The sequence below is a fragment of the Theropithecus gelada genome, chromosome 10 (genome assembly GCF_003255815.1).
Source record: "Theropithecus gelada isolate Dixy chromosome 10, Tgel_1.0, whole genome shotgun sequence".
Taxonomy (NCBI): Eukaryota; Metazoa; Chordata; class Mammalia; order Primates; family Cercopithecidae; genus Theropithecus; species Theropithecus gelada.
In genome coordinates this window covers 43611182-43625900 of record NC_037678.1, presented here as the reverse complement: position 1 = coordinate 43625900, position 14719 = coordinate 43611182, and the positions used below count along the sequence as shown (strand labels likewise).

General features: G+C 49.4%; 1 protein-coding gene across 2 annotated transcripts; it reads left to right on the top strand.

The window, feature by feature from the left end:
* Window positions 1-939: 939 nt before the first annotated feature.
* NELFCD (negative elongation factor complex member C/D) lies at window positions 940-14705 on the top strand. 2 transcript variants are annotated; one of them, XM_025398066.1, is made up of 15 exons: window positions 940-1095; window positions 5714-5829; window positions 6362-6471; window positions 7323-7432; window positions 8524-8631; window positions 9102-9254; window positions 9471-9601; window positions 10493-10658; window positions 10895-11029; window positions 11468-11607; window positions 12572-12686; window positions 13027-13122; window positions 13199-13339; window positions 13690-13819; window positions 14217-14705. In XM_025398066.1, the coding sequence occupies exons 1-15, from the start codon at window positions 982-984 to the stop codon at window positions 14249-14251; spliced, it is 1800 nt and encodes a 599-aa protein (XP_025253851.1). In that variant the 5' UTR covers window positions 940-981; the 3' UTR covers window positions 14252-14705. The 2 variants fall into 2 exon arrangements, with proteins under 2 accessions (XP_025253851.1, XP_025253850.1); XM_025398065.1 differs by lacking the exon at window positions 14217-14705 and having other exon boundaries at window positions 13690-14138.
* The last annotated feature ends 14 nt before the right edge of the window (window positions 14706-14719 follow it).

Genomic DNA, 14719 nt, shown 5'->3' with positions numbered 1-14719 from the left:
CAGTTTCACTCTGTTGCCCAGGCTGGAGTGCAATGGTGTGATCTTGGCTCACTGCAACCTCCACCTGCTGGGTTCAAGCGATTCTCGTGACTCAGCCTCTCGAGTAGCTGGGACTCAGGCGCCTGTCACCACGCCCAGCTAATTTTTGTATTATTAGTGGAGAAGGGGTTTTACTATGTTGACCAGGTTGACCGGGCTGGTCTTGAACTCCTGACCTCAGGTGATCCATCTGCCTCGGCCTCCCAAAGTGTTGGGATTACAGGTGTGAGCCACTGGTGCCCGGCCCTTTCAATTAATTAATTTATTTATTTTTCTGAGACAGGGTCTTGCTCTTTCACTCAGGCTGGAGTGCAATGGTGCAATCTTGGCTCACTGCAACCTCTACCTCCTGGGTTCAAGAGATTCTCCTGCCTCAGTCTCCCGAGTACCCGGGATTACAGGCGTGCACCACCACGCCCGGCTAATTTTTGCATTTTGAGTAGAGACGGGTTTTCACCATGTTGGCCAGGCTGGTCTCGAACTCCTGACCTCAAGTGATCCGTTTGCCTCGGTCTCCCAAAATTCTGGGATTACAGGCGTGAGCCCCCACGCCCGGTCGCGCTTAGTACTTTTTACCAAAAATAAAAGATACTAAAACATTTTCGTGGGTCTTAGACACTTCCCGAAGGATTTGTTCCCAGCTGTCAGATGAGGAAACTGGCGCTCGCAGGGCCGGCGCAGCAGGGAGGGGCTCTGCACGAGTCCAGTGGGAAACCTCTCTCCGGAGCTAAGCCCCCAGCCCACCCCGGCAGCGCTCCGGGATCGATTGGGGACGTTCCTTCCGCCGGTCCCCTTTGTTCCCAGCGCCGAGCCCGCGGCCCTGCCCTTCCTCCAGGCCCCGCCCCTTCCTCCAGGCCCCGCCCCTTCCTCCAGGCCCCGCCTCCCGTTCCAGCCGAGGCGCGCGGCCGCGCGTGCGCCCGCCCGCCTGTCCCCGCCTCGCGCATGCGCGGCGCTCGCTCGCGGGAGAGCGTGGCGGGGGCCGCGGCGGGCGCCATCATGGACGAGGACTACTACGGGAACGCGGCCGAGTGGGGCGACGAGGCTGACGGCGGCCAGGTGAGGCGGGACACCTGGCGCCCCCCGGCGAGGATCGTTCGTCTCCGCCGCCGGCGGGCCGGCCCCGCTCCCGGCGAGGCCGCGCGGCGCGAGGCCGCGGGCGTGCGGGGGGTGTGCGCGCGCACGGCCCGCGCGGTCACCGTGTGGTTCAAGCACAGCCCGCCCCGCCCCCGCCCACCCGGGGTCCTGCAGCGCGGCCGCCGGGGTCCCCGCCTCCTCGCCTGCAGGACCGTGGGGCGGGGGTGAGGCGGCGGAGGCTCTGGCGCAGGGCGGCACGAGGCCCCCAGTACCCCCTTGCTCCGGCCAGGAGCAACCTGCGACCCCCACGGCGGGCGGGACACCAACGCTAAGGTGGAGGGTTGGGCCCGGAGCTCACACAGTTTTAAACAAAAATAAAGTGGAAAAACTTCACACCAGTATCATGGTGAAAAAGTAGAACTTAGGGCATTCCTACATGTGCTTTACTGTTTTATAAACTGTACTCTTCAGCACCTTGGGCTGATTTCATCTGTCTTTGGGCAAACTGATGGAAAGGATCTTCGGGCCTTGACCTTCCAGAGTTTGGGGTGGAAGCCCAGGAGGGATCACTCTGTTCCACCCTGACAACAGGGCCTGCAGAGTCAGGGCAGGCAGCTCTAGTCTGGCCGGTGTGTCCCCTCCATAACTCTAAAGACCCACCTGCGGCGCATGGTTGAAATGTAGCTTCTCACATCCCTCCTCTGGAGACAGCCCAACAGTTGGTCTGGACGGGAGCCTGGGAACTTGCTTTTTTTTTTTTCTTTGAGGCTTAGTTTCGCTCCTGTTGCCCAGGCTGGAGTGTAATGGCACCATCGTGGCTCACTGCAACCCCTGCCTCCCGGGTTCAAGCGATTCTCCTGCCTCAGCCTCCCGAGTAGCTGGGATTACAGGCGCCCACCACCATGCCCAGCTAAGTTTTTAAATTTTGAGTAGAGAGGAGGTTTCACTATGTTGGCCAGGCTGGTCTCGAACTCCTGACCTCGGGTAATCCACCCACCTCGGCCTCCCAAACTGCTGGGATTACAGGCGTGAGCCACCGCGCCTCGCCCAGGAACTTGCATTTTTAACAAGAGTCAAGATTGGGGATGTCTGGTGCATTTTGAACTGGTGTTTTGAGGGAATAAAGGATGAAGTGGGGCTTACGTTGATGACCATGGGTGGTGGTGTGATGGCGGCTTCCGAGCCGTGGTATAAAATGCCAAGGCAGGCGACGTGTTTCTGGAACTGAAAGAAGCCCTGTGAAGTTAGCTGCCTGGTGGAAGCAGTGGCAGGAGCTCAGTAGGGAGCAGGTTCTGAAGATCCTTGGAGAGTGCTGAATGGTATGGCTTGTTCAGGAGTTTGGGGCAGGGAGTGACACGAGTAGATTTGCATGTTGGGTCATTTCACAGTGTTGGAGGCTTAGGGTGGAGTGGATAGAGTCAGACTTAGCTAACGGAGAGCCTGGGCCGTGTGCGTCATGCATTATCGCCTTCCACGCTCAAGATTTTGAGTTGGGTGTTACTCTGCTTATCTGGTAAGTGAAGAAAGTGAGACGAAAAGACTTAGTGACCTGCCCAAGGTCATGAAACTAGTAAGGAAGGAGAGGGGACCCAAGCCCACGTCCTTTGTCTCCATTGCCACTTTATCAAATTGCTGACCACCAAAGTGGTCCAGATGGGAGGGTGTGAATTAGCTTAGTGGTGGGTTGGTGTTTGGGGCATCTTGGATATCACCTTGAGCCTTTTTTTCTTTTTTCTGTTTTTTTTTTTTTTTGAGACGGAGTCTCGCTCAGCCACCCAATGGAGTGCAGTGGCTTGATCTCGGCTCACTGCAAGCACCATCTCCTGGGTTCAAGTGATTCTCTCGTCTCAGCCTCCCGAGTAGCTGGGATTACAGGCACCTGCCATCATGCCCGGCTAATTTTTGTGTTTTAGTAGAAACGGGGTTTCACCATGTTGGCCAGGCTGGTCTTGAACTCCTGACCTCAGGTGATCCGCCCGCCCTGGCCTCCCAAAATGCTAGGATTACAGGCATGAGCCACCGCGCCTGGGCTTTTTGTTTTTTCTTTGAGACAAAGTCTCGCTGTGTCACCCAGGCTGGAGTGCAGTGGCGCCATCTTGGCTCACTGCAACCTCCGCCTCCCGGGTTCAAGTGATTCTCCAAGTAGCTGGGATTACAGGCTGGTCTCGAGCTCCTGGTCTCAAGTAATCTGCCCACCTCAGCCTCCCAAAGTGTTGGGATTACAGACGTGAGCCACCATGCCTGGCTCACCTTGAGCCTTTAAGTCATAAAGTGTTAGAACTGGGGCATGTAAGGGCCATCTAATCAATGCCTTCACTTTATAGACCGAGTGCGTGAGTTACTTGCCCAAGTTTATGCAGTCAGACCTAGACCCCACTGATGGGAGACTCGGGAGTCTCATGTTTGGGGAATTTTAATCATGATCCTAATTTTGCCCATTGACACCTGTGGGCTCTCATTGATGAGGGGGGGTGGACCAGATGTTCATTTCATGTTTATTCTGTGACTCAGCTTGGAAGAGGGACAGAAAGTTAGGAAAGGTGTTAGGAGGGTGGCAAGAACTGGATTTTAAAAGATAGTTGGTGACCCAAATCCTGTTCGCCTGATGCCACGTTACATAGTGGGAGGCAGGAAGATGTGTAAGGAGGCCACTGTGATGTTCAGTCTGGATGATGGAAACTAAGAGCTACAGACATTGAAACAGATGAGTCCTGCTGTAGGTTGCAAATGGGGAGTGGCGAGAGGTCAGAACGGACAGGGGAAGTGGGAAGGGCATGCTGTTGCTAGTGCTGGGGTGTTTTTTCCTGAAGGAGATGGGAATCTTTAAGCAGGAGAGAGGTGTCAGTTTTGTGGCTTACAAAGATCACTGGCCACAGTGTGAAAGATGATTGAGGGGAAGGAATAAGACCGATACTTTAGGGGAATGTTGCTACTGCAAGCATACAAAAAATAAGAGCAGAGGCAAATGTGGAAAGAAGGACCACCTTGGATAGACAGATGGAAGATGGAATTGATGAATCTATGTGACAGGATGTGGGGCTGGGGGGAGGGAGAGAAGCTGAAGAAGATTTTCAGGTTTGGGGGTAACAGGTAGATACATGATGGAATTCTTTACTGAAATATGGGTTGTAGAAAGAAGATCTGTTTCCAGGGAAAAGATGTCAGTTTTGGACCTAAGGAGTTTGGATACTTGTGAGACATCTGACTGGAAATGAGAATGGAATGTTGGATACCTGAGTCTGGAGCTTAAGAGAGGAAGGACGGAGAGAGAGATCCAGGCTAATTCTGGATTTGTGAGCAGGTAGATAGCATGACCTGAGAGGTGATGGAAGAGGCAGGTGAGTGCCCAGGGTGGAAGCCCAAGAGAACAGACATATGGGAATGAGGCTCGGGGTGAAGTCCGGCCTCTGTCACGCCCTCAGGGGCTCAGGGTTCCCCACACAAATCTGGTCTGAGAGAAGACTCCACAGTCTTTAGTGGGAAGTCATCAGGTTCTGTCTGCTTCCAAAGCACTGCTTTTAGGATCTTAGTCCAGATCAGGAGTGAGCAGACTTTTCTGAAAAAGGGTAGATAGCAAATATTTTAGGCTGTGCCTGTCTCTGTCTTAACTACTTAACTCGGCCCTTACAGGGGGAAAATGATCATAGACAATCCTTAAAAGAATGGGTGTGATTGTGTTCCACAAAACTTTATTTGCAAAAATAGGAGAGGGCTGGATTTGGCTCTGGGTCATAGTTTGCTGACCCCTGGCCCAGCTTTTGCCCCATTATGTTAGAGTAGGTTGCATGGAGGTCTGTCTCGCCTATTAGTTTGTAAACTTCTTTGATGGGAAAAGCCTTGTCTTGTCTTATATTTTCTTAGGTTCCTTGGTTGATGAGCACAGTGCAGACTGTTCAAAAAGCATCTGCTTGTTAGTTAGGGTGGCAGTGTTAAAGTTGAAGAGGGTTTGGGATCACTCAGTCCATCCTCACTTGGTCATCAGCAGGTGAAGAAGCCTGCTTTGCCCTTAGATTGAGTGACAGGCCTGAGGTTGCTTCCACATAGAATTGGGACTGGAGTCCAGCTAGAAGTGCCGATGCAAGGCGAGTTAGCGACGTTTACTTTCTAATGGTAAGTGATGGCTCACGCTTTCAAGAATCAGGTTGTTGCTCTTCAGTGGCATGTATGAAATAAGAATAGTGAAAACAATAATAATAATAGTTGACTATCTATTGCACTGTTACTAAATGTCAGGGGTTATGCTGGGCTCTTCCAAAAATTAGCTCATGGAATCCTCACAACAGCCAAATGGGAATAGGCGTTACTATTATCTTCACTTAACAGAGGAGGAAACGGACGCTCAGAGAGGTTGGGTAACTTGTGTGAGCATGGAACACGGTTTGCCAGGGAGGAGTTGTACGCACCCACTCAGTGTGATCCTGGATCCCATTTTCCTAGCCGCTCACTACCTGCCCAGCCCATTTCATGAAATTGTCATGAAAGTCAAATGAAATAATGTGTGTAGAATACTTTCAAAATGGGCAGCATTATATGATTTAAGGTGAGATTAGGGTATTTATATTAATGAAAAAAAATCCTGGCTCCTGGCATTTACCAACAGCAGGAGGATGATTCTGGAGAAGGAGAGGATGATGCAGAGGTTCAGCAAGAATGCCTGCATAAATTTTCCACCCGGGATTATATCATGGAGCCCTCCATCTTTAACACTCTGAAGAGGTATGTGAGAAAGGTGTTTGTATTGGGAGGAGGCTGGGGATAATTTAGAGAAAGTTTTGTAATACACCCAGAAGGTGCTATGTAAAGCAGGAGTACTGTGAACTGAACTAAAGGCTTCAAGGGGCGGCCGCTCTGCCACTTTTTTTTTTTTTTTAAAGACAGGGTCTTGCCCTGTTGCAGTGGCACAATCACCGCTCACTGCAGCTTCAGCCTCCTGGAATCAGGCAGTTCTCCCACCTCAGCCTCACAAGGTGGCCACTGCAGACGTGTGCCATCGTGCCTGGCTTTTTTTTTTTTTTTTGGAGAGACAGGGCTCTTTATGTTGCCCAGGCTGGTCTTGAACTCCTAGGCTCAAGTGATTCTCCCACCTCTGCCTCCCAAAGTGCTGGGATTACAGGTGTGCACCACCGCACCCAGCCCCCTCTGCTGCTTTAAAAATTTTGAAACCTGATTCTCTTCCTCCTTCCTTACCTTCCTGTTGTCCATCATTCCATTCATTCTGGTGTAATTGCCGCTTTGTTACTTTCCCTAGGTATTTTCAGGCAGGAGGGTCTCCAGAGAATGTTATCCAGCTCTTATCTGAAAACTACACCGCTGTGGCCCAAACTGTGAACCTGCTGGCTGAGTGGCTCATTCAGACAGGTGCTTTGTGGGTGGCCCCTGTCCTGGCTAGTCACCCCCACGTTTTTAAAAATAGACTTTTGTGTCCTTATACCACTGATACATTGCCTTGTTTTCCTGGTTTCTGAGACTTGTGTAAGAAAGAGCTGAACTTCTTACTTATTTTTATGTTTATCTTACTCATTTGTATCTGCTTGCCTCTTATCTTTGATTCAGTAATTGAGGTTTACTGGTAGCCTGCAAACGTGATTCTCATTGAGCTGTTTTCCCTACCATGTTGTAGAATTATAGGATTATACAGTGTATGTTCAGTGTGTCATTTTCAAGACGTCTATTACAGCAAGCAGTCAATGACGGATAATTTAGGACTGGCTATGATTATGGCTTTTAGCTAATATGATCAAAGTAGAGCCTTACTGTAAATCCACGGAGCCGGGTGCAGATGACATCACTGAAGTCGTGCTGTCCGGAAGCTTGTGGACGCGCTGCTGGCCCGGTGATTAGACACCGGCGTGTCTCTTTTGGCTGCCATCTGCTCCCTCCTCACCGGGCAGGGATGTTTTCCCATCCCCCTGCCTGTCTGCTGTGGCCATTTGTCTTCATCCGTAGTGAGGCTCCGCAGAAGGTGCCGTCCTTTCCATGAAGTCAGGGGTGGACCAGACTTGTGTGTTCTGTTCTGTGCTGCTTTTTGGGTCTTATCATTGAATATCATTGATAACTACTTTTAAGAGTTCCAAAATCTTATATTTATAAGTGGTCAGAAGCAATTCTTTGATACTTGATTCACATAGAGACTTTTGACCGTTTGCTTTCTAAAGCCACACAGTGAATGGAGAGCTTGCCATTGTCTAGTTGCTTTCATTTTCTTTCAGGTGTTGAGCCAGTGCAGGTTCAGGAAACTGTGGAAAATCACTTGAAGAGTTTGCTGATCAAACATTTTGACCCCCGCAAAGCAGATTCTATTTTTACTGAAGAAGGAGAGGTGAGAAATTCTTTGTCTAGTACCAGGCCCTAGGGTCTTTTGCAAATTTCTTGTGTACAGTGGAGTGTGGCATATCATGTAAGTAATGGCAGAGTTGGGGACTAAAATCAAAGTGTGAGACAGAAGTTGCATCTAGTCAGAATTGCCCTTTAAACTCTGTACCCAGGGTCGTGACATGCTTGCACACGAGAGGCACACGGGTGCTGAGACCAAGAGAAGGAACGGCAAGTTCCCACACTTCCCCTCTCAGGCTGACTCCCGGGCACAGCCCTTGGAGTGTTGTGGTGGATTTCGTTTGATTCCTCCAAGGAGCAGTTGCCAAGACAGGGCTAGGCCTGCAGGAGATTATGGGGGAAGCAACTATGAGGGAAGGTGGGGATAGTGCTGGAGGAGGCTGGGGTAGCTGTGATGCAGTCTGACCCTTGAGGGCAAGAGAGAAGGAATGAGGGTTAGTAGGAAGAATGTTAGGCTGCAGTGTGGTTTCCGGAAAGTTCCAGCCATATCAGTGGGGAATCTTTAAGCCACAGGTGCCCATTCTGGGAGCCCAGGTCTCCTGGACAGACCTGCTTTTGAGGCCCTGCTGCATTCCATCTGTGGCTGGGAGCAGCCTTGGGGAGCTGGCCTTGGCACAAACAGGATGGCAGGTTCCGAGCACAGCCCTTGAAGCCATCCGTCACATAGGAGAGCTGAGAGAAACGTTTTTCTGGCTACTCCATGTGGTGATGGGCCAGACCACCTGTGCCATTTAAATGGCCTCTTTCTGTTTTGCTGAGGGCATACAGCTGGGGCAGCATGCGCTGCCTGGGCGTGCAAGGCAGCTCTGTGCGGGCCTTGGTGTCTCCTAGAAAGCGACTTTCAGTACCCTCTTGTGTTGAGTCCAGTCTTCTGAAAGCTGAGTGGGCATCCAGGGACCTTCCTGTCACTCAGCCAGCTGTGTGGCCGTGGCCAGCTCTGGGTCTGCCTCCCCCAGAACTAGATGCCCATGGGGACTCCATCAGCACCAATCTCCTGCAATTGTTTATACAACAGAATCTCCACTCAAGTAAAAGTGGGGCCTCCTCCTGTTTTGCTGTTTGTGTGTTTGTTGGCAGACCCCAGCATGGCTGGAACAGATGATTGCACACACCACGTGGCGGGATCTTTTTTACAAACTGGCTGAAGCCCATCCAGACTGTTTGATGCTGAACTTTACCGTTAAGGTAGGAAGAGTTCTGGAGTTAAAGAGAAAGGTGTTTGTGAATGAGGGTTATTTTTGGTTGTTGGTCTGTTTCCTTTGACAGTTCATATTTGCTTTTTTTCATAAAGGTCTTTATTGTTTTATTTTCATAAGCCTTACACTGAGAAAGAAAAGTGTAAAATTTGTATCTGTGTTTTTGGGTCAGCATTGACTGTGTTTTAGGATTTAGCAGGGACACATAGAGTTCTCTATGCTTTGAGAATAGCTTTAGGTGTGCCTGCTTGATCTTCCTCTTGCCTATGAAGAAACGATGGAGAGGTGGTCAGCCCAGGGCACACACCTAGGTGATAGCAGGGTGGGGGCGGAGTGAAGGCCTGAGACCCATGACCAGCACACACTTACTCCACCTCACCACGAACACTGATGAGCCAGCTTCCCGTGGAGGTGCGGTCACTGCATGCCACCCCTTTGACTTCTTGTTTTGTGTCCTAGCTTATTTCTGACGCAGGGTACCAGGGGGAGATCACCAGCGTGTCCACAGCATGCCAGCAGCTAGAAGTGTTCTCGAGAGTGCTCCGGACCTCTCTAGCTACAATTTTAGATGGAGGAGAAGAAAACCTTGAAAAAAATCTCCCTGAGTTTGCCGTAAGTTCTTTCTGTATGAGCCTCAGATTAGAAGGAGGCTACTTTGGGTCTTGGTTTTCAAGCATGAGCTGCTCCTTCCCGGGAGAGAATCTCCATTTCTGAGGGCACCTTCCAGGATGCTCACTCCCGGGCCTGAGCACGGTGGAGGCTTGGCTCTAGTCCGCTGTCCGTGCTGGAGGAGTGAACCCCACACCCTCTCTCCCTGCAATCTTTCAGAAGATGGTGTGCCACGGGGAGCACACGTACCTGTTTGCCCAGGCCATGATGTCCGTGCTGGCCCAGGAGGAGCAGGGGGGCTCTGCTGTGCGCAGGATCGCCCAGGAAGTGCAGCGCTTTGCCCAGGAGAAGTGAGAGGCCCTGTTTCTGCCCAACCCCTCCCTCCCTAGTGCTCCCCACGAAACCCTTCCCATGGCCCTCATTCCACAGCCAAAGCTGCTAGCTCCTTCTGTTCAACATATAGGTAGACTTCCTTTTGGCTGGGCATGATGGATCACCTAAGGTCAGGAGTTCAAGACCAGCCTGACAAACATGGAGAAACCCCGTCCCTACTAAACAAAAATACAAAATTAGCTGGGCGTGGTGGCACATGCCTGTAACCCCAGCTATTTGGGAGGCTGAGGCAGGAGAATCGCTTGAACCTGGGAGGTGGAGGTTGTGGTCAGCCAAGATTGCACCATTGCACTCCAACCTGGGCAACAAGAGCAAAACTCTGTCTCAAAAAAAACAAAAAAAAAACAAAAAAAAAAACTTCCTTTTATCCAGCAGAGCTGGAAAAGTTAGAGTTGTTTTTGGTATACTGAGAGAGCTGGCATTCTAAAGTGCTGCTCTGAGGACTGTTTTGTAAAGCACTTGATTCTTTTTCACTTTGCTAGATTTATGGACCTGGGTTTTATACTGGGATTCATAAGTAACAAATAACATCAGTCCTGAAATAGTTGTGCAGAATCTCATTGTTACAGTGTCGTCCACATCTTACTGTACAAAATGAGCTCGTATTAACTTTATTTTCTGCTACCAATAGAGTGTTCATAAGTATTTAAAGTGCATGACTCCTTTATTATAGAGCCAGCAAGCTGTATTTGAATCACTTTCCCAGTGTTGTAAATGTTATGAGTCAGTACACTCGTGAATGACAGAAAAACAGAGATCCCAACAATGTAAAGTATTCTATGTGGAAAGAAGAACAGAAAAAAGAAGCTGCCTCGTTACTAACGGTCTCTCTGGTTTTTCTCATCAAGAGGTCACGACGCCAGTCAGATCACACTAGCGTTGGGCACAGCTGCCTCCTACCCCAGGGCCTGCCAGGCTCTTGGGGCCATGCTGTCCAAAGGAGCCCTGAACCCTGCCGACATCACTGTCCTGTTCAAGATGTTCACAAGCATGGACCCTCCTCCGGTTGAACTCGTAAGTTGCTTCTCAAGAACCCCCAGTGCCAACTGGTAGGGTTACTTTGGAAAGTCTGTGCTTGTCTGATTCTCTGAAGGCTGTGAATGCAAATCCATCATTGTCCTGGTCCTTCCTCAGTCACGCTCTCAGCCTGGAGCCTGTTAGGCCCCTGCTGTGTAGGGAGCCCTGAGGGGAGGTGGGTGAGCAGTGCTCTCAGGCCTGCAGTCCCGAACTGGGCCTGTGCTTCTCCTCAGATCCGCGTTCCAGCCTTCCTGGACCTGTTCATGCAGTCACTCTTTAAACCAGGGGCTCGGATCAACCAGGACCACAAGCACAAATACATCCACATCTTGGCGTACGCGGCAAGCGTGGTTGAGACCTGGAAGAAGGTACCATCGGTTCTGGGAATTTGTGGATTTTTTAGGAGACAAATCTCCTCCTCTGCTTTCATATTATTTTGGAATTTTGGCTACAAGAAATCTTGAGCCTCTCTAGTATCAAGCATGTCTTTTCTTCTGTTTCTGCATAGAGAAAGTGCTAAACGTCTCAAGAAAATGTGTGTAACGTCTCTTAATACTCTGCAAACTGTAATTTGAAATGTGACTAAAGAAATGAAACTGATTTCCATAAGACATGGACAAACACTAGTCTCAATGCTTTTCAGTTTCTGTACACTGTGTGACTTTGAAGTTTGACAATTAAATTGACTCCCAACTTAAGGAGAAATAGGGAAAGTGATTTGCAAGGAGAGGTGGCCAATACCAGAACACCCCGACAGCAGGGATACCTGCCCCGTCAGGCTCACTAGCTTGTGTGTGTGTTTTCAGAACAAGCGAGTGAGTATCAATAAAGATGAGCTGAAGTCAACGTCGAAAGCTGTTGAAACTGTTCACAATTTGTGTTGCAACGAGAACAAAGGGGCCTCTGAACTAGTGGCAGAATTGAGCACACTTTATCAGTGTATTAGGTAAGTAAAACGAAACTTAGTTCTTCAATCAGTCCTTTGGTGAGGAGGTGGTTTGAGTTTTCATATTGAAAGCTCAAATAACAAAGGCTTCAGCGATACTTACTCATTTTATGTATTTTTTCATTTTTAAACAGTACGTAGGGAACTTTGGACAGCTTTAGCAGTGTGAGGAATTTTCAGGTGTTTATTTGCCAGAAGTCTGTTGAGCACATCCTCACAAATTAGACGAAGTAAAAGATAGCCAGAGTTACAAAAACTGATTTGAAGGGTCTATTTATAGGTCAAGTTATACCCACAAACTATTGCTTAGATAGAAATGATTTGTGATTATGCCAATTATATAAATACACGCGTCCTAGAAATAGTATGTCCTCTTAGGCATGTCTTTCCCCTAATAATTTATACTAGGGATGAAGAAAGAGTTTGCTACATAAAGGTAAACTTCAACCCAGTTCACCAAACTCACTGAGGGTTGCTCATTAATGATGTTTTCCTTTAAATAAGTGGTTTAAAGTGAGCAGAGAATTGAACTCTGCTTCTCGCACCACATGTTGAGTGGCTGCCGATCCATTCACGCTATTTACTAATAAGCAGAGCTTAGGCCGGGCACGGTGGCTCCCGCCTGGAATCCCAGCACTCTGGGAGGCCAAGGCAAGAAAATCGCTTGAACCCAGGAGTGCAAGACCAGCCCGAGCAACATGGTGGACCCTCTTTCTACAAAAAGTTAGCTACACATGGTGGCACGCACCTGTAGTCCCAGGTACTCGGGAGGCCGCAGTGAGCCATGATTGTGCCATTGCACTCCAGCCTGGGTGACAGAGTCTCAAAAAAAAAGGTTGGGGGACGTATTGAAGGGTGAATGATGGAGTCGTTTGAGTTTGTTTGTAACCATCCTTTAATGCTTTTCTAGCATATTTTGTGTTTTCAATTGTTTTTTAAAGGAAGCATTCTGCCTTAACTGTAGGTTTCCAGTGGTAGCAATGGGTGTGCTGAAGTGGGTGGATTGGACTGTATCAGAACCAAGGTACTTTCAGCTGCAGACCGACCATACCCCTGTCCACCTGGCATTGCTGGATGAGGTAAGAGGGCGGAGGGCTGTTCACAGTGTACACAGTGTCTGTCTCATGCTGTTTACGTTGGTATTAACATTGCATCTATTTAGTAAGTTTAGAGGATACTCTTTTCAAAAATAGTTATTTCAGTCCTAAGTGAGGATTTTCCTCTTAAGGACCTAGCTTCATTGACTGCAGAAATTTCTTAATCTCAGTCAAGTGTTACTGGAAGCTGATGGCCCTGGCTTAGGTGTCAGGACCTTCCTCCTCAGTGATAAGCTCTTTGGTGACTGTGACAGTGCCCGGTTTCTCTGTGTGCCGAGTGTGACCACATTGCTCAGCGAAGCTCCCTCTGGCCTGTTTGTAGATCAGCACCTGCCACCAACTCCTGCACCCCCAGGTCCTGCAGCTGCTTGTTAAGCTTTTTGAGACTGAGCACTCCCAGCTGGACGTGATGGAGCAGGTGAGCAGTGCCCGTGGGGCTCGCCAGGGGGCTGGGGAGGACCCCCTCTAACCAGCTCCCTGTCCCCCTTCTGTAGCTTGAGTTGAAGAAGACACTGCTGGACAGGATGGTTCACCTGCTGAGTCGAGGTTATGTACTTCCTGTTGTCAGTTACATCCGAAAGTGTCTGGAGAAGCTGGACACTGACATTTCACTCATTCGCTATTTTGTCACTGAGGTCAGCAATGCACCGTTGGTTTCATGTTTCATACTGTTTACACTAGCACTGCCCTTTTTGGCTTAATGTAGTTCATTTTGTACCTAACTGAGAACTGTGCTTTCTGATGTAGTGATGACAATGACAGATACTCATTTACCAAAAAGCACTTCCTGCCTGCAGCAGCTGTATTACACACTTTGCCTCCATTACCACCCTGGGCATCTTAATGTTGGAGACGGGTGGTGTCACCAGGGAAGCTGGTGGGGGCGGGGAGGGATTTTTTCCAAACTGATTGCCATTTCACCCCAATGTCGGTGGATGCCCCGCACTAGTGTGCGGAAGAAGTCACCCTGTGCTCCCCCACACAGGTGCTGGACGTCATTGCTCCTCCTTATACCTCTGACTTCGTGCAACTTTTCCTCCCCATCCTGGAGAATGACAGCATCGCAGGTACCATCAAAACGGAAGGCGAGCATGACCCTGTGACGGAGTTTATAGGTGAGGCCCAGTGCCTAGCCCTTTGTTACAATAGAAAATGTCAGCTGGGCGCAGTGGCTCATGCCTGTAATCCCAGCACTTTGGGAGGCCGAGGTGGGTGGATCACCTGAGGTTGGGAGTTCAAGACCAGCCTGACCAACATGGAGAAACCCCATCTCTACTAAACATACAAAATTAGCCAGGTGTGGTGGCACACGCCTGTAATCCCAGCTACTTGGGAGGCTGAGGCAGGAGAATTGCTTACCCTGGGAGGCGGAGGTTGCATGAGGCAAGATCGCGCCATTGCACTCTTTCCTGGGCAACAAGAGCAAAACTCCATCTCAAAAAAAAAAAGAAAAAAGAGAATGTCATGTTCTACTTCCTGTTTCTAACGCAGTCACTGTTTTCCTTGTTAAAGCTCACTGCAAATCTAACTTCATCATGGTGAACTAATTTAGAGCATCCTCCAGAGCTGAAGCAGAACATTCCAGAACCAGTTGTGGAGAAACCCTTTCAAGAAGCTGTTTTAAGAGGCTCGGGCAGTTTCTTCAAAATGGGCACCATTGGGAGGAGGTGGATGACTTCTTTACAAAGGAAAATGGTAGCAGCTTCAGTGAGAAACTGCTCTTACGAACAGTCCCTTCTCTGCTGTCAATCCAGTACTGCTCTCCAATCCTGTTTTCGGTGTTCATTTCCTTCAAGGCAGGCACTGGGCTCGCATGACGCCTCAGGACAGATCCGGCCGTCAGCCGTGGGCCGCTGGGAACTCAGACACTCGGGGAACTCCTTTCAAAGCTGACCTCAGTTTTCTCACAAGAACCCAGTTAGTTGATGTTTTATTATAATTGTCTTAATTTGCTAAGGACAAGTAATAAATTTTTAAAAAGCCTTTCTGCTGGGTTGGATTGGGTCCTGATGTGA